The sequence below is a fragment of the Aythya marila genome (assembly GCF_965140915.1).
Source record: "Aythya marila genome assembly, chromosome: 19".
NCBI classification, from domain to species: Eukaryota; Metazoa; Chordata; class Aves; order Anseriformes; family Anatidae; genus Aythya; species Aythya marila.
In genome coordinates, this window is record NC_139060.1 from 8373174 (window position 1) to 8397072 (window position 23899).

General features: G+C 43.2%; 1 protein-coding gene across 3 annotated transcripts in view; it reads right to left on the reverse strand.

Annotated features, from left to right (window-relative positions):
• Nucleotides 1–833: 833 nt before the first annotated feature.
• Nucleotides 834–23899, reverse strand: part of NUP188 (nucleoporin 188) — a gene marked incomplete at its 5' end in the record, with an annotated part of 28132 nt that continues 5066 nt past the window's right edge. For 2 of the 3 annotated variants that reach the window (XM_082775651.1, XM_082775650.1), the window contains 38 exons: nt 834–1588; nt 1805–1934; nt 2390–2460; nt 2595–2726; nt 3417–3626; nt 4322–4396; nt 4811–4948; nt 5699–5857; nt 6065–6157; nt 6819–7019; nt 7397–7578; nt 8762–8907; nt 9338–9423; nt 9789–9866; nt 10391–10586; nt 10805–10872; nt 11495–11564; nt 11915–12084; nt 12762–12968; nt 13722–13828; nt 14223–14356; nt 15098–15226; nt 15650–15716; nt 15948–16068; nt 16406–16520; nt 16702–16778; nt 16868–16955; nt 17566–17692; nt 18046–18201; nt 18322–18448; nt 18940–19059; nt 19589–19654; nt 20249–20338; nt 21083–21283; nt 21791–21905; nt 22659–22870; nt 23288–23407; nt 23546–23638. In XM_082775651.1, the coding sequence (XP_082631777.1) occupies nt 1418–1588; nt 1805–1934; nt 2390–2460; nt 2595–2726; nt 3417–3626; nt 4322–4396; nt 4811–4948; nt 5699–5857; nt 6065–6157; nt 6819–7019; nt 7397–7578; nt 8762–8907; nt 9338–9423; nt 9789–9866; nt 10391–10586; nt 10805–10872; nt 11495–11564; nt 11915–12084; nt 12762–12968; nt 13722–13828; nt 14223–14356; nt 15098–15226; nt 15650–15716; nt 15948–16068; nt 16406–16520; nt 16702–16778; nt 16868–16955; nt 17566–17692; nt 18046–18201; nt 18322–18448; nt 18940–19059; nt 19589–19654; nt 20249–20338; nt 21083–21283; nt 21791–21905; nt 22659–22870; nt 23288–23407; nt 23546–23638 (4848 nt within the window). In that variant the 3' untranslated portion in view covers nt 834–1417. The remainder of the gene's footprint in view (nt 1589–1804; nt 1935–2389; nt 2461–2594; nt 2727–3416; nt 3627–4321; nt 4397–4810; nt 4949–5698; nt 5858–6064; nt 6158–6818; nt 7020–7396; nt 7579–8761; nt 8908–9337; nt 9424–9788; nt 9867–10390; nt 10587–10804; nt 10873–11494; nt 11565–11914; nt 12085–12761; nt 12969–13721; nt 13829–14222; nt 14357–15097; nt 15227–15649; nt 15717–15947; nt 16069–16405; nt 16521–16701; nt 16779–16867; nt 16956–17565; nt 17693–18045; nt 18202–18321; nt 18449–18939; nt 19060–19588; nt 19655–20248; nt 20339–21082; nt 21284–21790; nt 21906–22658; nt 22871–23287; nt 23408–23545; nt 23639–23899) is intronic. The other variant, XM_082775649.1, reaches the window with a different exon arrangement.

A 23899-nucleotide genomic window follows, 5' to 3' on the forward strand; every position in this document is an offset into this window, starting at 1 on the left:
AAGTAAAACTAGATCAAACAAGTGCGACAGAATTCCACTATCACTTAAAAGCTTACAAGGAAACTAGAACAACCCTCAAAGCAGCATCATCCAATTTCCTCACTCTGGTCTCTTAAAACCATCAAAATTAAAAAGGTTCTGACTGGTGAAGCAACCAAGGGTCCCTTTAGGAAAGAACTGGTAGATCAGTAGCTCACAGCTACATTCAAATTTAATTTCTTACCTCAGAAAAGTCTGTCTAAATTTCAGGCTTTATTTTAAGCAGCAGTCACTGACCTTCTTGTCCGGTCTCCATCCCATGCTGAGCCTTGGAACCTTCAGGAGCTTGAGGGAGAGATGAGGACACGACAGAACTTCGCTGCAAACACCTCCAAGGCTTTCTTCCAGCTGGAACCTGCACCCTCCCCAGCTGCTGCAACAGATGTCAGCCCCTTGAAGCCCCACAGAGCAACCTGTGCTCATGGCCCACACCGCGTGCATCAGGCCTGAGGAGTAGCACTGCTTGTTTAAAACCTCCTCTGAGCTCCCCAACGGGAGAGTAAAGAAGGAGCAGGTGTGGGAAAGCCAAAGGAATCAGCCTTGGATTATAAACTCTTCAAATGGTGCCTGTTGTCACTCACAAGACACAACTCACCGCCGTCAGCTGGTGCTTGACTGATGCAGAACTACTACACAGAAGAGGGAGAGACCGGTGCTGCAGGCTGTGACACCCGGTACAAAACCACAAATCCAGCTGCTGTCTATAAAGGTTTTAATATCAGTATAAATAGGGCACAGTTACAAAAAATTGCAAGACTGGAGCAATGGAACTTTGACTTAAAAACCTTGAGTGAGGCCTTGCTCTTCAGAAACACACACAACACACAGACTGCAGGGTGGAGGGGAGGCGTGAGCACACATACACCATCTTGCCTTGAACCATTCAGTACAAAAATAGGAGTAGAAAGATGGTCTCTGAATTGCTGGCTGATCCCTAGGTTGTGCCTTAACTGGACTCTGACTGTGAGGGAGAGGCAGATTGCACCTTGTGTTACGAGCAGAGTTAATGCCCAGAGGGAAGTCTGTCCCCTCTCTCCATCCAGCCACAGCTGCCCCAGCTGGGAGGTACAAGCTATAAAAATAAAGGTTTTGACTCTTCAGCACTTGTACCTGGGCCAGGACGCTCCAGCAGGTGGAGCGTGGGCTGCTGAGTGAGGAGCCCCTCTCAGCTCTCCTTACATTCACTCTGCTTCTGCACCGCAAGAGTTCAACGGGATCTGGCTGCTGCTGTCACAGCTCGGTTCACAACGCTGCCCGGACCAGGCCTCCCTCCCGCCCCAGTCCTCGTTCCAAGCTCTGCCAACGGTGATGCCTTCTGTGGTGGACATGAATCGTTCTGGTGCAAGTCCTGCAGAGGGAGGCGGCAGCAGGATCCAATCTATCTCTGCACGTGCCGGACAAAGGCCTGCACGAGCTGAAACAAAGGCTCCTGCCCCTCCGGCCCCAGCTTGGAGGCAGACTTTCCCTGGGGAGAGGGAAGGACCCCGCTGGCAGGTGAAGAGGGACCACCACGGCGGAAGTAACGAGACAGGCTGGAGAGCAGGGTACTCTGAAATCAGAAGCACGCAACCAGTTAGGTTCTTCCAAGCACGCAGCCCTCTCCCTCCCCGAACAAGGCGCCACAGGGACCAGCCACCACCATGTGCAGCCTGAGGCTGTCAGCTCACGCAGGGGAAGGGCTGTCCTGGGCAGCCAAGGACAAACGACCTCTTCCCACAAGACAACTCAGAGTGAAGAGTGAGAAGGGACGGTACAAACTGCTCACCAGCTCAGAGCTGAGCTCCTGTTTCATTCGCTGCTTATCGCGGGGATGCACAGCCGGGTCTCTCAAGTACCGCACGGCCTGGGAGATGAGCAGGTAGAAACAGTTTTCCATTGTAAACATGAGCAGAGACCTGTGCAAGGAAACGCAGATCAGCAGGAGCCAAACGTTCTAGGTTCAAGGCCACACGCCCTTAGAAAGGCTTCACCCACAGAGTCCATATGACAGAACGCTGCTGCAGCTCAGATTTTGCTCAAACAGTGATAGCCAAAAGCTATGGCCTACACAGTACAAATCCCCAGTGACCAACAGGAAACTCTTGCCTTAAATTTTCTGATTAAAAAAGCCTTAAACAACTCTTCACCTGCATCTTCAGTGGCAGACTTAAAATGGGATGGCTTCACACAGCCTCCCCAAAACATCCCTCCTTGCTTTTTTGGACAGTCTCTGATGGGCTCCCTTGAACTCCTTTGACTCAGAATGAGAAGCTCTGAAGATACACCAACGCATCCAAATCTCAGTTCTGATCTGAGGAACACTGGGTTCTGCTCCTCAGCCATGACTAAATAAAAGGGTTAGAAAACTTACTTGAGGGTTTTGGTTCCCTCTTGCATATTCAGCCCTGCAGCTTGAGGGAAAGGTTCCTTCTTCTTATCCAGCTGAGGGGAAAAAAAAACAACATTAGAGACAGCAGATAGAAGGGAACAAATACTCCCACTCTTCGAAATATTAGTTGAAAAGTTCTCTGAGGTTACTGCAACAGCTGTGTTTTCCCAAACAGAAATGCCAGTACCTCTCCCAGCATGTTCAGGGCCACGTTGACCGTGGCAAGGAGGGTCCCAAAGGAAGGTGCCACATCTGAATCAAAAGCTGGTGTGGTGAAACTCAAAACAAAGAGCACATTGTACTCAGCAAGGTCCAGTGACTGTGGAGAAAAGGAAAGAGGAGTGAATGACCCTTGAGGCCACGAGTATGCTACTGTCATGGTAACAGCAGTATTTAGTACCTATATCACACTTTTTGTATGAAGAACTTTAAGCACTGAGGTCACTTCCCAAATCTCAAGTGTGCAGCCAGAAGAGCAAAGATTGCTCTGCACACGCAGACCGTACAGCTCTGCTCACATGCATGAGCAGAGCCACACAGCTCCCAAACTGTGTAGCTGTGTAGTCTGCCACTCGGTGGCAAGCTGAAGTAATGACTGCAGGTAAACGTAACCTGCAGGCAGCATAAGGAAAAGGAAGTAACTATCCAGAAGAAAGCAGCAGAACACTGCCAGATTCAAGGATTACACCTTGCTTGTCTGCACTTGGAGACCAGCCACTAGGTCACACCTACACAGGAGAACAAGAGGTGACCTTCTCCAAAGACTGACAGGCTGAGCACACAAACCCAGTTGGGTTACTGGGCTTTTTTTTCAGACCAGTGGCTGATAACTAAGGGGAATTCCTTGCACCCCGCTTTCCTGCTTTGTGCAGCAGGACAGCAGACAGATGTAGAGTGAGGTCACTGTCTCAAGCCGGACAGGCTGTGCCTCACTTCACGGACCCAAAATATCACTTGGGATGCTGGAAGCTTCCCCACGCAGGTAGCAGCATCCCTCCTCTTCCCCTACCTGATCAAGGAGTATCTGGCAGACGTCAGGGGTGAAATGGCGCAGGGCAGCAAGAGATTTGCTGAGGATCTTCAAGAGGCTGTACTGCACCATGAGCAGTGCCTTCTGCTCTGCTGCCTCTGACTCAGGGCTGGGATGTTTGGAAGAGGCTTGGGGATTACGCTGCACTCGTGGAGTCACACTCGATGGAAGGGAGTCACCATTTTTCGTCTGCAGAGAAAGAAAAAACTGTCTTGGACACAGGCGTGACTGTTTTGCACTAAGGCTGATGCTTTCAGGGAAATAAATGCAACAAACAAAAGCAATGAGGAAATAAGGCACCCAAATTCTATCACCTGCTAAAAGTATGAGGATCTGCACTTAGTGTGCATCAGGGGAGGCACTGAATTCTAGGGAAGCTGCTGCAGAGGCTGTTCAGATCTCACATTCTGGGAAAAGAACCCCTAATCATCACACGCCAAGCCTTAGCCGTGCTGAACAGCACAGCAGTAGCAATCCATTACCTCCACCTCATATTCAACAAAGGATTCTCCAAGAAAAGAGCTCTATCTCTTAACCAAATTAAACCACATCAAGGACACCACATCAGTAGCGTCTTAATTAATGGCCCTACCAAACACTACAGCAATGCAGCTTTCCTGCTGCAGTGTAGGCAGCTCAAATGATAACAGCACCACTCAGGCGCTGGCTGCTGTTTCTTAAGGACTGGATTTACACAATACAGAGTTTGCAAAGTCTTCATTTGAAGGGTTTTTTTTTTGCTATGTAAAGATGAAAATCCTAGCTATTAACGATTGTTAGTAATCACTGCTGGGAAGAGAGCCTGGATATTGAGTAATATTTGCCATTTAATAGGGAGCATAGGTGCACAACACTCCTAACTTGGTTTAGGATCCCCATCTCACCTGTAGGTAATGCTGGAGCATCTTGCGGCTGTGCAGGAGGGAGGTACAGGCCTGACACAGGTAACACAGATTCACCTGAAATAAATAAGAGGGAGAAACTTCGTAAAAGACCAAATCCTATCCTTTTATTGCCATTGGTGGAAGCCAGGAAAGCTAGTTAAACAGAACAGTGTGACCGTAAAAAATCATGCACTCTCTAGATTTCCCAGTATTTTCTCTGAGTCACCTGGCACGGGGAAATGGGAGTCAGACGTGGAATTCCCCAGGTCGCTTTTCCAAGCTACCATCTCTCTGTCCCCAAAACACCTTTCCTTACTCGATTCAGGACAAGGCAGAATCACGTTACAGAACAGACATTTAAATGACCTCAGTGATAATTCCTACTAAAAGAGCGTAATAAAAAGGCAGTGAAGTGCCACTTTCTCCTACCGCATCCAACTTCCTGCACTCCAACACAATTATTATCTACAGCAGTATCCTGACCCCTACCTGCATGTCCCTCATAAGCTGCGGCAGGTGGAAATGCCACTCCTTTGTGAAATTTGAGAGCTGGAGAATGAAGCCAACAGTGTGATCAGCCTCTTCTAGACAGGCCAAACTCTGTACTGTCCGTACTGCGTTCAGGCACTGGAAAGGACAGAGAAATACATCAGAACAGTGACAGCTAATGCAGGGAGTCCAGTCCATTCCCTTCTCTAGAAGGAAAAGCTGAAGGTGCGGAGATCTGCCCTTAAGGACAGAGAATGCTTTCACAAAAGTAGTCACGCAGCATATGGGTCAGAGACTCAGAGCACTTCATATTCTTATCCAAAGGTCAATGCATTCCAAAACTGTGCTGCCATATTAGAAGACAGTTATCTGTCTGGGGAGCCTGCTTCTGAACAGGGAACTCACCACCTGTATACAAACAGCACCTGACACAACCCACCCAGTGCAGCTATTTCAGTACTGCAGGACACGAGAGCTCACCAGCCTGAATGGCAACTGAGCTCTGACTGCTGCATCTTCACTACTTGAGCAAGGCTCTCACTCTCTTCAGAACAGAGTCATAAAGTGAGTTCCCATCAAACCTTCAATTCTGCTGCTGTGTTGAGTGGGTGTATTCAGCACCTGTAGCAAAGTTGTAACACCCCCAAGTGTGAACAGCACCAACAGATGGTGACTGCCCAGCTCTAACACCACCACAACAACCATCCCTTGCCTCACTGTATGGCTTATAGGCTTCCTGCCTTCTCCCACTATTTAATTATTTCTACTGTAAATCTTTCTGAGACATGAGCAATGTCTTTTCAGTGCTTCTACAGTTTCTGACACGTTTCCACTGCTATTGCAACAGAGAAGCCAAGCGAGCCATCACAGAGGAAGTACGTGACATACCTGAAGGATCCTCTCCTGATGGACACCAACGAAGTCCATTGCTTCCGTCAGGAAGTTGTATCTCAGCGTCTTAAGAAGGCGCTCCATCAGGGACATGGAGAGACGATACACACCAGGCCAGGAGGGAGCATCCAAAGACTTCCGAGATGAAGCAGATGTCTGAAGAAAACAGATGTAACAACAAATGACCTATTCACACTGCTGCCCAACATGACACATGCCACAGCCCCTTCCCTTCATTTTGGAAGCCTCCACGTTCTAGGGGAGCTGCTGTACTCCCACACTCCAAGGGCTCCTCTCCAGACACAGCCTGCAAGGCAGAGCAGGGCAAGCTCTCCTGGCACATTCCCACTCAGAAGCACCCACCTGAATGGCCCCATTACTGCTGAGCTGGTACACGCTCAGGAGGGGCAGGCAGACACTCTGTGTGACACCAGCTCCAGCCACTGCTGCTGCTCCCTGCAAGGCACAGAACAAACCACCATTAAGATCTGTATGCATCTCCCCTGTGAAGAAAGAGGCTTCTTCTGCATTACGTATTTCTGCCCTTTGCACTGCCACCACCCTTTTAGAGAGCCTTCATCACACGTCTATATTGTTAAAAATTCAGTATCGTGAAAAGCAACACTGTTCTTCCAGTAAAATCTGATCTGCATAACTCTACTACGAACTCTTTCTGTATCATCTGATTTGGTAAATACCTAATCTTTGAAAAGAGCTGGCTACGGAATTATCTTGCTTTCACCTTAAGTCCAACAAAAAGTTGAATTTGTAGTAGAAAAATAACATTTTATTGCAACTAATGAGAAACTAGGTTCCAACGTTTAATACTGCTTTAAATAGCTGGGATAATTTGCATTGCCAAAGAACACGTTGAGTGAAAGTGCCTGCTCTAAATTACAGGTCTGCTCTGGCTGGCTCAGCTCGTCCATCCTCGACATATCACTATCTAGAACAAGGCAAACTAAGCAGGCATACAAACAGGACCTACTGCTTTCTAGCCTCTAAAAATCCTTTTAACTACAGAACACTGTTCAGCTGCAACGCAGACAGAATAACAAGATATATGGCTGCAATTAAGATGTATAGCTCTGTGCTTTCATTTCTCAGCATATCTCACCTGTTGCGTCCTTGCTAAAGTCAGCAGTAAATGTAATGAGGCCTCTGTGAAGTGAAGGTTTTGCTTAACTCTCAGACTGATCTCCAAAGTAGCAAAAATTGTAGGAAGTACAGGGACTTTCCTAGTAATCTGTAGCCAGTAGTCTCCATCTTCATCAACTTCACAGAGCTCTTTTGCCAGATGCAGACCCAAAACACATACCTGGAAAGGAGAGCAAGGTAGGGGCTTGACATGTATACCAAGACAGAAATATATCTTGAAAGCATTTCACAAGATCATCTAAAGCTCAATCATTCTCAGAATTGTAAATTAAGGCACCCAGTGTCCCTTATACTCTGCAAAATTCCTCGCTCTAATAGCAGATGTGACAATGATCCTTAGGGCAGATCTGAAGGAAAGGCAGCAACAGTCAATTTCCCAGACTGACATGTGCCAAAAAGCCATGGAGTAATTCTCAGGTAGAAACTGCCAAAGCTTCCTTTTTGGAGGCAGCAGGCTGCGAGGGAAAGTTGTTCCAAACATACACAAAACTTTTATTTAGAGAAAGACACTGCAAATCAGGTAAACAGGTCTTTTACCCCATCTCGCTGGTCCTTGTGTTTAACCCGGGAGACATCATCTGTTTCCATGCTGTCCTTGTCATCTGCAGCATCTCCCAGGGTGAGGCTGTGCCGAGTCTGATCAAAGAGGGCAATGACCTCGTCTTGGAGTGTTTCACACACACTGAGCACCAGCTGGGAGTACTGTGGGATCTCATTCACTGTGACATTCACAGGAGAGACAACAGTTAACACGCAATTCTTGTACTTTGGTTTCCAGTTTAACTGATAACATCATCGGTACACCTTCCTTGGAGGCAGTATTTACTATTTTCATTTCAAAACCTACAAAGCAGATTGCCAGGAACTGTAACTAGGTTAGACGATTAAACCTAGGAGGATGCAGTCAGTGATAAGATTACCACTGGAATAATAAAAACCACACAGTATTCCCAGGAAGTCAAGTAAGTTCATGACATTTCAAAGCACAAAGCAAGTACTACTATGGACAGATCATTCCATAGCTGCTCACTACAGCATTTCTTACCCACTTCTCCAGACTGCTGGTACCAGTCCATGCATGCAGCCTATGTTCCGTGAGTCATGTAAGTTCTACGTTCTCATCAAAACCATTATAGGAAATTGCACCTCCTTTTACCACCACGATCGAAAATTCAAATTCATCAGCAAGAAAAATGTTTAAAAAATAAAATATTTCTCCTTTTTATTTATTTTCTGAAAGATATGGGCTTGCAGTGCCAAAGCAGTGGGACAAGGACTACACTCAGGTAAGCTGACACACTCCTCAACACCACAAGTGCCTTTATTGCACAGCACAGAGAAATAGTGCTCAGATTTCACTGAGGGTCTTCAAGTACTACTGCAACATGAAGTGTCCCACATGTGACTGGAGTCACGACCGGACCAGTTTCTCCATTTATTTATTTATTTATTTATTTTATTAACAAAATGTACCCTCTTAAGATTTTCTTGCGTTTGCATTTGTTATCTCTAGCTAGAAATTACCATTAGGGTTTAAGTTCTACATTCAGTCTGTGAGATGGCAATACTGGGGTGTGCCTACCACACCTGCCAAGCTATTTTCAAAAACATGCAGCAATCCTACCTTCATCTCTATCAAACTGATCAAATGTAGGGGTTATTGGTGGGGAAAGACAAGACAAGGGAAGACATGCATATTGTGACCAGTAAAACTAAAACTAGCTAAAACAAACCAGAAAAAAAGCAGAGTCCCACAAGCTTCTCTACTTTTTCTCGTTTGTTTTATCCAGCCAACATCCTGCTCTACAGCTAGCATCACACACACACTGGAAACACGAGAGCATTAGGGTGTATTCAGCCATGGCAGCCCTGCTCTTGACACTTGTACATACACCACCTCACCTTTCATCTCCTTCATTTGCAGCACAGTGATAAGAGCTGAGAACACTTTGGCTTTTGTTTTCTCCATCATCTGCTGATCTGCCTGTAGTATTCCCTCCAGAATCTGCGTCAAGGAGTTTATGATTTTATCCACAGAACCCAACTCGCTGACAACAAAAAGGGAGAGCTCTTCAGATTAGACAAGATCCCTCAACAAATATACTGGCTTAACTGAGCTGTGTGGATCATAGGTTCTATGAGCCACACAAATAAAAACAGTTCCTCCAAGCAAACTTTAAGTCACTACTTGGATCTCACTAAAGACATTCCACAACACAGTCAGAGTGCAGGACTATCACAAAAGCTTTTTGATACACTTTTCACCAGCAAGCAGGAAGCCAAACCACACATTTATTGCTACAAGTTCTTTCAGCCACAAACTACAGATATTTGCCATCCCAAAAGAACAGTCCATGATAAGGCATCAATTTCCTCCCCAAATCACTAAGGGGAGCTCACTAGAACAAACACTCACACACAATCTTCTTTTATATTTAGCAGTGACTAATAACGATCCATGCAAAAGCAAATACCTACCTCTTCCACTGCTTTAGCAGGATCAGAAGAAGGGTACATAGCATAGACCCCAGCTGCAGGCAGGATACTGACATGGGAACTAGAAGCTAAGAAGAAACATTACAAGAGTTAGAGGTGCCACTAGTTACATACTGGAAATGCTCAGCCCAGTACTCAGATGCTGAAATGCTCAGCATCACCAAACGGCCAAGCTGCATCTTCAGCAGCTACCAGCGACAGGGGACCAGAGTCAGGACCCTCTGCAGAGCCACCCACTGATGACAAGAATGGCACATAGCAAATAAAGATTTATAAGACGCTCATCAATTCAGGAGAAAGACGTTGTTTCAGCCCAATTTCACCAGATCTAAAACAACCTCTGATGGCAAGCAACTGCAGAAATAGAATTCCTCATAATATGGAGGAGATGAGCAATTGGGAAATTCAAGAACTAAGAGGAACAAACACCTACCAAAACCTTGGTTCCATTTAGCACATCCAGAAACAATTGCTGATGAACCGCGGAATCAGTCAGATGCATTATATCTGCCTAAGAACCACAAAGATACAGAGATCAACCACATATAACAGAAGCTACACACTTTTTCCAGTCTAACATCTTTGTACTGTTTTGTTACTTTAAGAATTCACCAATTTTATCATCTGCCAAATGATACCATTTTACAGAGCTCACTGAAGTGCATGATCAGTTAACAAAGTCAGCAGTGGCTAATTTCCCTAGTGGGGTATCCCTGCCTCGCTTGATTCAACAAAATCTAAGTAATTCTATAAACCTGAAGAGAATTGCCATAAAAATAATATACTACCTCCCCTCTGCTGAGAGGGGCAATACGCTCAGTTCTATTAAACAGCAAACCACTACCTACTCTAAATTCATACAATGCTTGTACCAACTTGTGTAGTAAGCATATATACAACATAACTAAAAGAAAAGAAACAGTGCATTTGCAGTGCAGCCTAGCTAGCCCTTAGAAGCTGACACTGTGTTATTCAAAATGTTAATTTCAGATTATTATGAGATATAAGAGGAAAAAGTACAAGGGTAGCTCTTACGTGGCTCGTAGAAATAATGAGCAGCATCCGCCAGGCTGAGATCAGCATTTGATACTCTGTCGCGGAGGCACAGCTGCTACCCTCTGTCTCTGCCACATGATATGCCAGGAGCTTCACATATTCTGACCAGTAACCAAAGCGCTTCTTGTTGGAGAAATTCTTCAGCGTGTCTTTCAGGGACTGATCCAGTGAGCCCCTGACCAAATCAAGAGCACAAGATCAGCATATAAAAGGAAAGTTACGTTCAGAAAAACAAACTTGGTAGGAGAAAGCTACTAAAATGTTATTCAGCAATGACTGCAGTATGTATAACTTCTTTCACAGTTAATTTTAATAACTACTGTATGTTCTTGTTCTGGCATACAAGGAAAGCAGTAACATTCTTGCCTAGGGAAGGGACTACCAGAGACTCACTTGACAACATAGTAGATCTCCAAGCAGATGATTTTCATGATTAACGCACAGGTGTCCAAGACACTGAGCTGCAAAGACAAAAAAAAGCAAAATCTGAGCACTTTGCTCTGCAGAGAGAGTAGAACTCTGATTTAACCCTACCAACCCACTCGCAGTGACTGATCATCCAGTTTTGCAGGAAATAGGAGTAGTCATTTGACCAAAGACCAGCGAGGATAAGGAAAGAATGCTGGGTTCAAAGCAGCAGTCAAACTGAGCAACAGCACAGGCTCTTCATAACGAAGAGGAAAACTCCCACAGAAAAGAATGCAAAGAACCTAATCAACCCCTCTGGGATACCAGCTAGCCTGAGGTATGCCTTAAAAAAGATCTTCTATCAAACAGCATACACGGTATGGATACAGATACACCACATACAGCACACCTTCCAAAGAGTGTTAACACAGGTGCCAGATAACATCTATTTTTGCTTCACATGTGGGAAAAAAAGAGAACTTCAAAAGATTGTCCATTGTTATACAGGTAGTCTCTGCAAAGCCAGACAGTGCATGCTTCAGCTGCTGCATGGTGTTTGAATCAGTTGATCACACTTCTTTTTAGAAAGCTGCGAGCACAAAGAGCCACAGCCACTCTCAGAAACCCGCTATGAGAAGAACATGCATCTACTCAAAATGAAGGCAGTTAATTCACCTCTGATGTTTCTGAAGGTGGAGGAAGGGTCCCAAACAGTGGATTGGTCAAATTTTCCCAAAACTTTGGCCTAAAAGATACATGCAGAAGTAGTATCAGTTATCTCCCCCACACCACATGCCCATAAGCATTTTGACTGTTCCAAATGTCACAGAAAATACCCTTTAGAGCACAGCTATATAATCTTGCACTTCCAAAAGAAACAGAACAACAGATATTTGCTTCTGAACACACACATGTGGGCTTCTCATCTTCTCTCCCCAGAGACAGTACAGATCAAGCTCAGAGCCCACAAACTGCATACTTTTACCAAGACACGCAAAGACTGGGATGCAATTGTCCCTGAAAAGTCTGGTGAACCCAAGAAAAGTGTTATGGAAAAAAGGCAGCAAAACACACTGTAGGAAGACAACAACTCACTTTGTCCTCAGAACGAGCATGGCACTATCTCGGCGGTCCTGCCACAGGGCATGCAGGAAGGCAATGGCAGCACGATGTAAGAGGGGAGGGCACCAGTACCTCTCCTGTTGTTTGGAGTCTATCAGCTCTAAGACTACTTGGAGGCAACTCCACTCCCCTAAGCTGAACTCCTAAAGCAAAAGGAAATGAGAGAGGTTACAGCTCCACAATGCAGGCACCTATTAAAGCAGAATGTGCTCAATTCCACTCAAAACACACACGCACAAATAAATCTTGAGTATGTGATGCAGAAACAAACTTTGTAAATGACTACAAGGAACGTGCAACAGGAGAAAAAGAATGTATATTTTTAGGGGTATAAAAAATTGAGCTAAGCTAAGACTTGGTAAGACCAAGTGCCTTAAAAAGTGCCCCAACCCAAGACAACCCAAGACAACCAAGTGCCCCAACCCAAGACAACCTCCAACTGCAGCACACTAGAGACTGAGTGGGAATTCTGGAAAACTGATACCATCCATTGTGTATCAATCTTCCCACTGAACGGCCACTGTCAGGAGTCAAGAGAGAAAGTCACAGGTATCTTTGGTCTGACCTAGTACAGATGTTCTTATGTTAACTCGGTATCTTCCTTGAAAACTGGGGAAAGTTTGTCTTCAGTTGTAGGGAAAAGTGAAGCTGGGACAACAGCACATCCATTCATTGCAAGCACATGCTGCATTTACCTTTACGTTAGGCACATCAGGCTACATATACAACCTTTTGCATTTTAGAGACCAATGCCACAAGACTCCTAGGAATACTACAATAAAAGACTAGTGAGTTCCCAGGCAAATATCTGCTCTTCTACCTTTGACCCATCACTGCCATCCTTGACTTCCAAGTTCAGGAACAGTTCAATGAGTCCAGGCTGTGTCTCCACTGCAACTGTAAGGAATTCCAGTATCATGACCTTAATACGCATGTCCTCAATCTTGCTCTGCAGGCGGGTGAGGAAGGCATCACGGATAGCAGCAGCATCACTGCCAAGACAGGCATAAACAGACATGGGAGCAACCTGCAAGAGGAAAAAAATAACATCAGGAAAAAAAGGATAACTTCTCTATTTATAAAAGTGACCTGCATTTTAAATTGAAACTCCAAAATGTTTGACAGTGAATCTAGGAATATATATAAGGGAACTCAGAAGTAACAGTTACTGTCGTTAAGATGGAAGAATCTTGCAAAGTGATCTAAATTTTCTTCTCTGTCAATTTTGCTTTATCTATCATCTGTTTGTAAGGGAGACTGGAAAGGACAAAGAAAACAGATTCTGAATAATGCTTATTGAAATTAAAAAGAGATGGATTTAAACGCTTAAATAGAACTGCAAATACAATCTAAGAAGTATAAGCAGCCAAAAAGAGCATGTCTGAAAGGCAAAGTTGAAAACTCCTCTTAAAAACTTAAAGGAATTAAATTTAAGGTGTAGGAAGAGCATCTGAGGATGTACCTTGAGAAAGTTTTTCAAAAAAGTGAAAATAGGTCAACTGGAGGTGAAAATACTCTGCAGAAAACACCCCACTCGTGAAAACTCTCACTGAGATGCAGAGAGACTTCTGAAACAGCAGAGTATTGTGTTAAAAAAACTAAGGGCTCTTTGTGTGATACTTTATGTGCTCTAACATACAACTTTCAGTCCACACTACCTTCAAATGACTTGGACTAAGCTCCCAGATACAAGCAAGCCTGAAAATATCTTGAAAGAATTTCAGTGGTGGAATCAGTCACAAGGGGAGAAGCAAAGGAGCTCTTGTGAGGCTCATCTTACCGTAGCCAGTCGCTTGAGCAGCTGGATGGCCAGGCGTGGAAGTGCAGGGTCGTGCTTGTGGTAGATGTATTTGGCCAAGACCGCAATAAGGTTGTTTCCATGAGCACCTGAATTGAACACAGTTAAGACCGAAGAGAAAAAGCTGCAATAAGATCTGACTATTTAACAGAACTACTTTCATAACAGAAGGTGAGAATTAGGACAGTCTTTCAGAAGACCAAGGCATGGGCCCAGTCAGATGATAACTAATGGCAGATGATTTACTATATTCTTTAACTACACCCATCCTATTACAACGCAGCAAAAAATTAGCCATGTTTCCTTAATACTAATGAAATTCCCTTGTGGAGAATAATGCCTCAGAGGATGGAGAATTCTCCCATCACTAGAAAGCACTTTCTGGAACCATCACAAACTCTGTTTGTAATGAGAAACACGCTGACTCTTTGCACGTAACAAACCCCACAGCTTCCCAGGGCATCCCCACAAGGAAATACATACCATGCTGAGTAAGGGCCTGCTCTAACGGAGACACCACGCTGGAGGGGGGCTTCAACCGTATGACGTTATTGGTAACTGAGAATGCCAGCTTAACTGTTTGTATCAGCAGCTGACCTTGGCCTTGTGTCTCATCACTGCATTTCAAAAATGAAAACAAAGTAGTTGTGTCAACAATTGTCATTTATTATTTGCACAACATTCAAAGAGTAAATTCCATACTCTTGTCAGTCACAGGTTGTAAGACATTTTTACTCACTGTCATGTCACCACGTAACAGCTGCTGAAATACAAACCCCAACACAGACCTTCTAACAACCCCAACAGATCTTCCAGCAACCTTCCAATAAAGGGGGCCTCCAGGAAAGCTGGGGAGGGACTCCTAACAGACAGTTTTGTAATAGGACAAGGAGTAATGGTTTTAAACTAAAAGTGGGTAGATTTAGATTAGATATAAGGAAGAAATTCTTTACTCTGAGGGTGGTTAGTCACAGGAACAGGTTGCCCAGGGAAGTTGTGGATGCCCCATCCCTGGAAGTGTTCAAGGCCAGCTTGGATGGGTCTTTGAGCAACCTGGTCTGGTGGGACATGTCCCTGCCCGTGGCAGGGGGTTGGAATTACATGATTTGTAAGGTCCCTTCCAACCCAAACCATCCTATTATTCTATAACCACACGAAATGGAGAGCGTGTAGTAAAGACTAAACATGGATCTGTAACAAATAAGGCTTGCTCCTCCTGAACATACAAGACAGGCTCCCACAGACAGTCACTGTGCTGATCCCCAATTAAGTACAATCCAGTTAAAGCTACATCTCAAATATTATCAAATATCTGTTGCTTCTTCCCGCACACTATTGAAATAAAAGACAACACTCACCTACTAGGCTGGGAAGCCATTACCATATCAATAGTGTCCACGCCGATTCCCATGATGTTAATGACAGCTTGCCCTGCTTCAGTGTTGGCCAGGCTGAAGATGCACAAGGACTGAAGACTAGGGGCACTGCTGGGAGACACAAACAACGCAGGACATCATCATGTGCAGGACTTTCCCACCTAGCACTTGGTAAACTACCATAAAGTGATTTCTGAATTTCCACATCCCTGCCAGGCCCTACTTCATTCTTCCTTCCACTTTCTTCAGAGTGGATATACCAAATAGGAAAGTGGATGTCAGTCCGTTCCCCAAAATATATTTTCTCTTTCTTCATCAGGTGTTATAAAAACCAATGTACTTTGCTCTATCCCTAATCTTTTTTCTACCCTTCCTGTACTCAGTAATGCAGAAAAGCACTGAAATCCATTCTACACAAGCATGCCATTTCTCTCCTAGTAACTTATATCCAAAAATTGAAACAAAGACAGTGACACAGCCCTCCTGCACTGTAAGCCAGGCTACTGCAGATCTGAAACCCGTCATGCATCTTACCTACTCCGAGGATCCATTTCAGGGAATAAATTCAGTATAGCATGAATCAACTGCAGAATTAGGCATCCTGAAACAGAGAGAGAATGGACTACTCAGTTTTCAGGAAGATCTGTTGCCTAGTCTGTAATATCTCTAAACAAATCGCAGCATCTAGCAATACTGGTAAATGCAGAAAGCAAATCCTAAATGTCTGCTAGCAAAGGTATGATAAAAAGTGGGAAAATTTCACAAATTCTCTCCAATAAGACAGGTGATCCTTTTTAATCTCTTCAACTTCTCCTCTCTCAAATATCCTTACCAATTTTCTCTCTCACTCCATGAGAGTTATAACGCCATTTGTGGTAATTTGGTAACATCTCCTTCAGGACAAACACAATGCAGGGCACAAGTCCTTGGCTCTGGGTGCTACCAAGTTGTCCCTAGGAGAAACAGAAATGTTAACTTTCCCCTTCTGGTTAAAATAACACGAGATCTTTGGTAGGAAGATAGGTCACGTGTCTTTGAAGCATGAGAAAACCACTGAGCTTGAGGACACAGAATTACCAGCTATTTTTATTCTCTTGTAGACATGATAAATCAAAGCCGTTTTTCGAAATAACCACAGGAAGCACAAACTGTAGCATAGCAGGAAGTGCCAACCAGTGATTACTCATACAGACCCATGGCCCAAGGGATGCCAGACACTGCTGTATTTCACTTTCCTATCATAACAGCCTACAGCTGACTTCACAAGCAGACCACTCCAGAAGCACTCACCCGGACAAGAGTTGTGATCAGGTTCAGGAAGGAGATGGTAACGCTGTACTCCCCTTGAGGCTGTTCTATGCTCATCAACAGGTTTCCATAGCCCCCAGCATTCATCCCCTCTGCACTGTGAAATGAGCACAAAGGTTTGTTGTATGAATAGCAGCATTTTTGACATGAGTGAGAGATGTTGGATGCACAGATTCCACAAACCTCAGATTTCACACCAGCAAAAAGGTCTTATGTTATGAACAGTTCAGGTCAAAAAAAAAAATAAAAGCTGGGGTTGGGGGGGAGGATGTGAATACCTAATCATGTGATTCATACTGGACACTGGATTGGCAACAAATGGTAAGAACCCCGTATGGTGAAGGTCAGTCCAAACCTGCAAGAGAAAAAAGTAGAGATATTCCCTCTCATTCACACATACATGTCTACTAGTTCTCAAACCTAGAAAGCCCAGAAGGTTCTTACCTTGGCTGGCATCCGAGCAGCCAGTACTGTCAAGCAATTGACACAAGATGCAATAACGTCCACAGGGGGAGAGATTACAGTTGTCAGCCTTGAAAAGAGAAATATTATGCATAAAATGCACTGCCATCTGTGAGCTAGCCTATCTACTGCTGCTGTGATTCAAAAAGCATTTCCTTCACTGAAGCACACAAGCACAAAACCTACGCTCTGGTGCAGACACCAGTCTGCACTGTCAGTCTAGACTTGACAGCTCTCCCTCACACCTGAATCAGATCAATTTACTGCAAGAAGCAAGGCTCAGTAGACAGCAGGCTGGCACACTGAACAATGACTATCCAGCAGATTGACTGGGGGGGGGGGATAGTTAATAAGTGTAACTCTTTTATTACCTGGAAGTTACTGCTCTAATTGTATGCTTTATTCCCCTTTTATGTAAGTATAGTTACCAATAAAAAAGCCTTTAAATGGATAAACTTGTACAACTCATGAAAGTGAAAGAGGGGTCATTCTGCTACATCAAAGCATTCAGCAGTGTGTAGCCAGAACAGTCCTTACTGAACACCTGCCTCGAGGAGTTGAAGCACTGAGATACACTTCTTTCAAATCTTTTGGCAAAATAGCTGATTAACTGTTCTTCCAGCTCACTGTACTACTTCTCAGGTACTCTGCTGTTAGCTCCATGCTGGTCAGTGACTTACCTCTGCAGCAGCATGTAGATTCGCGACGTGATTGGCAGAAGGCAATCTGCTATCGATACATCAGTGCTGATGACTTTATGAACCAGATCGATGATTGGCTTCACCCTCTGGCAATGCTGAATCACATCTGCATAAAGCAAACTAACATCAGAATGCAAAAACCATACTTACGCAGTAAAGAAACTTAGAATAATGCACATTAATCTTACCACACATCCTTGGGATTGTTCCCCATACCAAAAATCATTTATTTCTTGTATCTCAGCTTTTCTCTCATCTAAAATTCATATAATCTCACTGCAAGCTCTCAATTCACTGCCTTTTGCAGTGAATTATCATAATTTAAAACACACACAGGTTTCTGGGGTACTACTCCAAGCTCTTCCAGAAGTACTCAGAGCTGCTCAGTCCTGCTGTTAACCTCAAGCTGATACCAAAGAACAATTACTTATTCTCTTTTATACTCCCAGCCTATCTCACCTGCTGTTGAAACAACGTGGAGCAGCATTTCAATCTCACAGGTAAACAGTGTCCAGCTGCTGTACGAATACTCCCATCGTACCAAATAAGCTCGATCATCCAGCATTACTTGGCCCACTGTTCCCTGAGGTATCCGCAGATTTGTCTGACCTAGTCCTAGAGATAGAAGAAGCAAGTGAAATCAAGCCACAAATTTCCCCACGAGTTAGAAAGCAGGTAAAGAACTAAATTCCCCAAAACACCTGAATAAGAAAAGGTTAAGTGCAGTTTCCTTACCAAGAGGATAGAGGAGCTTTGGAGCCTGTCTTCGCCAAAGTGTGCCATCTTCATGAGAGATCACATCAGGAGGTTTATGCTTGTACAGTTCAATATAAAAGGACATTTTATCCAGGAAACTGTATACCTGCATAGAGAAAGAGCTTAAGCAATATAACCGAAGAGCCAGACCCTCTTAAAAATTAATCAGTGAGGTCATTTCCAGGAATAGGCAAGTTTTCCTTATGTAGACAATAACCTTCTAACATGTCAACCCTACTAAAACATTATATGGTTCACACGTCCAGACAAGTCTGATCTAATGAATCAGAAACTTCTTACAAGTACAATAAAACCCGAAAAATTAGATAGAACTTATCTGATTTTTTAGAATTAATGGCTGAATTTATCTTCAGCCATCAGAGTTGGAGAGTTTACTAAAGGCCAGAAAACAGTACCCTGCAACAGAAAAGGACTTAAAAGGTGCCCTGTCCTAGATAACAGACATAAAGCTTTTATCAAAGATTGTAAATGAGATATGTACTTATAGTGGGAAGAGAATCACACAGCATTATCACATAACATGTTATGCCTGTCTTGAAATAAATCATCTCCCAAACACCAGAAGAGATCCTGTACCTTTTTTGCAGTAGATTTATCTGACACAAGGGCCTGGAGCAGCTGAAGGAGAGGAGTAAGAAGATGGGGGAACATCCCACACACACTGTCCAGGATAATGCCCAGACCTGCAGTTGGTTCCTGGTGGTAGAAGCAGCAAACGAATGTCTTATTGTTACAAAGAAATGATAAAACTTTCTCAGTACAGCATAAGGATATAGCTTCTTTAAGTTGTACATTTGACATTAATCATGCACAAAAGTATCACTCCAGTCCTTGTACAGACTAAAGCATGAGGCATTGTGCAAGTAATAAGGCAAGAAGTAAGACTAATGCATTACACATCACCCTATTTCTGTAACAACAACAAAATAAGCATGATGCTTTTGCCAGCAGTTAGTTCAATCTTTGCAATCCCAGCCCTGGTTTAAACTATCACCTATATTAAAACTTGTTCCAGTATCCTTCAAGAGTAAAGCCAAGGATGTACCTAAAAGGCAGGAAAGGGCAAAGGTAAATCAAAGATAGATACAAACAAACACTGGCTCCTCAGGGCCTTCTAAAAACGAGCTAACTAAATATGATCAGTCTGTTCTTTTCCTAAAAAGGAATCTTTTATCAGGTTTTTGTTATAAGCAAGGTAAGTCAAAGAAGTTGCCAGCACACTCACCGTCTTCCAGAAGAGCTGAGGAATGCTGGTAGCCGACAAAACTTCACACGCAGCATCAATTATATCCTTTAAAGGAAGAGAGGAAAGAGAAGTTAAATGCTAACTTTACATAGAAGGTTCACATCCCAAACAAATTCTGTCACATCTTTAGAGTTTAAGTTTCCATGCTTACTAGCTAAGATGGAACTAATCCCTCTAGTCAGAACAGAGGGAAACACCCCCCACGCACAAACTCAGACCACATGGAAAGTCTAACACCATGCTCCTTACCAAGGAGTGGACTGCCCAGGACAAACATGCCCACTAAATCTGCAAAAGGCTATATGATGTCTTCTTAAACTTAAAACGTATGTATTGAGTATGAAATAATACATACTACGAGTATGTATTATTTCCATTGCTTTGCACACAACACATCAACAACTAGTTCCAAATCCATAGGACTTCCAAGGGCAAGATATGCAATGTTTCACTATTAAGCAGTAAACACCTCTGAACACTGGTTTACACAATGCAAATTTAGCCAGTCTTTTAGATCGATCTAAATCACAAGGTTTGCTATTTCAAATGCAGGATTGAAATTTAACAACAGTAACTTGCATCACTTACGCAAAGTTCTATCAAATTAGATAACAGATGCGATGAGTGTTGGATGCTTACCTGCTGATTGCCCAACGTATGTAACTCCAGTGATGTCAGGACAAAGGAAAGAAGCCCATAAATACACATACAAGCTGTGCTGACAGTACACTGGGAAGAAAGAATACACAAGACCCTTAGAGGAAAGATTATGAATTACAGAGCAGACTGTGTAACAGTGCTTGGTCTCCTTTACAAACTGTGGGCACCTCTGAGTAACTGCCTCTTTTGTACATCCTTGCTGCAGTCAGCAAAGGGGCAACAAAATAGGAAGCAGTCACCACTGAAGCTACACACAGCACAAAATATTTCACTGCTTCTACCATTATCATTAAAAACACCTTCAAAACACAGAGGAAAAAAAAAAAAAAAGAAGCATTCAGTGTTCAGAGAAATCAGAACGATTTGCTTTCACTGGTGTCTGCCTACGAGGTCATTTATTCTCATACACTGTGTTGTCTCATGAAACTGTATACAGAGAACAGTGCAGACTTAGAGCAGCTAGTACTCTAGACCTACACTGGCAAGTACACCTATGGAGGGAAATCAAAAAATGTGATTAAAGTAGTCTGTTCTGTTCAAAGGAGATATAGCTCCTCAACTTACAAAAGTTTCTTTTGTATTATTCTTTTTTAATTATTATTTCATCATAAAAATCTGTTTAGTATCAGTTTGATTTTTACTCTTCACTGAAAGAAGGTGACATGACAAAACGTGCTCTGTTGCATGCTCTGGTTCAAAGCAGATTTAGTTTGCAAGAACGTTGGTTCAAAATCATCCACTTCCCAAGACACCTTTACATCATTAGTAGTTAAGAGCCTTTAAGAGCTTACATATATGACTGTAAGAACTCACATTCTTGCCCCCACTGCTCAATGATCGCAGAAGTTTCGTCAGATACTGGAACACATTCAGCTGGATAGCATTGCTGCCCATTCTCCTGATAACGTTAGTTGACTCCTCTGGGTTTATGGTATGACGGAGCAGCGCCCATGCCAAAAGCACTGGAGCATGATGTGAGACATCTCCCAGCTGCAGCAGCTGACTGTCCATTTCCTGCACAGAGACAAAAGCAAGACAAGTGAGATCCTGTGAAAGCAGCTCGTGCTCAGCAAGCATGTAGCTGATTGCACCCTTCTGCTAACACTCAGATTTCTCTTGCAGATAATTATTTCAAATATACAACTGTCCAAATTACACAGTTTCAGTCTTGGTCTGTTTTTGTGTGTGGTTTACTGACTTACAGCTGTTCTAACCTCAGATGTCCTCTGTCCTAAAAGCCCTGATGCTGAAAATCTCTCATTTCACTCCCATCTCATGGCCTACTTCCCTGTGCACACCTTTATTTAGAGAAAGGCCCAAAATAATCAAGCAAACCTAAGTGGGAAAAGAATCAATCTCTTTCTTATTTGTCCCAAATCGTTACGTGGATGCTAGCTCTTATATTTGGCCAACAAACACAAGAAACTTACAGATGTAATATTTTTAACAGTGCTGCTCGGGTAACCAAAGTAAATTCTATATTGTTAAGCCAAACAGGGGGTTATTCTGCTACTGCTTTACCTGGTGGATATGTGAATTATTGGCTAATTTGTGCTCCTCTGTCCTATCATCCAAAGCTCGCTCATGGAGGGAGTCAATTTCCATGCCTTCCACCAGAATAAGAGCACTAAAGTAGCTGCAAGCAGGAAAAAAAAAAAAAAAAAAAAAAAGTAGGTTAGACACTTTAATTAAGAATTCAATTTTCAAAAAGACATTCATAAATGGTCAAAGAACAACCTGTAGTTCGCATGGGTTCAGCTGTTCTTTGAAGCAACAAGAAATTAAGATGAAATTAACAGCAGATAATCCAAATTTTGTTTTGAAATGCTAGTATCTGACAGATTAAAATCTTCAACGCTACCATTCCTGGTTGAACAGGAAGTCTCTGAAATTTGAAGATAGCTTTTCCACCTTTGAAACTTTTTATCACTCACCGGGATTTTCATTCCTTCTGGCTGCAGCTGGAGTTATGTCCCACAAAGCAAAACAAAGACGTTATTACCACTCTTTCAAGCAGACCCACGATAGTTTGTGCTGAGGCAACACAGTTAACAGCACAGGGCTAACCTCTGCCTCCGAGCACAGGATTGTAAAGATGCAGTTTCACTTTAATACTAGACTATTTAAGAACAAATGGCACTGTCTTCGCTGCCATTCACACCAGAGACAGCTAGCTTAAAGCTAGTATATGGATGCCTCTCTATTGTGCAATCACACTTATTTTGCCACAAACTTCCAATGTGACCAGAAAATACATTTCACCTTCATCACAAATAGCTTAGCTTGAAATAGTCGTGATTTTAAGAGGTAACAGAAAGAATTATATATTTTTTTTTACTGAGGAGAATTGTTTTGTTCTGCACTCACTTGACAAATACACTTCACTTACCCGATACGATCCACCAGGTGATCCATGCTCTCATCTACCAAGTGTCTGTTGGTTTGTCTAGTGCCAAACCCCTGTTCTTTGAACATCTTTGCAAATTCGAGAAGCTCATCTGATGCCATTTCAAAGTATGCATAGTAGAGGAAGATGACTTCCAGTAGCATGGACTGCTCACGGAGGCATTGCACAAACCAACGAGAAACCTGACGCTCTGTCTGCACAAGGAGAAGTCCTACTGTCACACACAAAGCTCACTGATTGGTCAAAGCAATTCGAAACCAAGACAGGTTGAAGCATTTCAAAGTTTGCACAGTCAATGTTTTGCACCAACTGCAAGAAAAGCCACTATAAATGCAGAGTTTACTGATGCAAAGAGATTGTAAAGAGCTGCATGGAAATGGATCTGCAGGCCTAGTGCTGTCAACACATTTCTTACAACGAAGAATACGCTTCAAACAACTCACTTTGTTTCTGAGCAAAAGTGTGTTCTGCTAAGGAGAAAACATTTTTTCTATTTCTTGGACCAAGAGAACCATCCGTTCTAACTGCATCTGCACATACACATTTTCCAATACTTTCTATACCAGGAAAGACTTTGTAAGTTTATTAAAGAATAGTATGAAAAAAAATACCATGAGATTTCCATGTGTTTCCCATGTAGGAGCTTCTGCTTTGTACAGTTCTTCGTATTTTTTCCGGTAATTAGGAATTAGTTCTTTTTCCAACTTTTCGACACACTGGAAGTACTGCGCCTTAAACAAATAAAGAAATCAACTTTTCACATGCACATCTACATGCTTTTTACAATCTCAGGTGGACAACTTCTATGCAACTTAAGTATTTAGCCTATTTCAATGACATCATATCCAGGAAAAGGTTCCTGTACTCACTGTGTAAGGGTGCCTCTCATCCTGAAAATAAGTGAGTAGATGGAGGACACAGCGCAGAATACACATCCTCTCTTCATAATAATAGTCAGCAAGCTGTGAATACAGAACGCCACCAATATCAGTGTGGTATTGTGTCCACCTCCCATTCACCTTTCTGCCCCATACACAGCCAAGGCCCTCAGCACCAGAACACGTAGGGCTCAAACACTACTACAGATGGAGTTTCAACTAAGCAGTTTTAAGTTATCTGAAAAAAAATACTTAATTAACTTTACAGAATTCAATAAAACATGCCCATAGGGACATGTCTATAATTACACTGCTAACTGAGAAAACTCAGGAAAGGAATGCAAA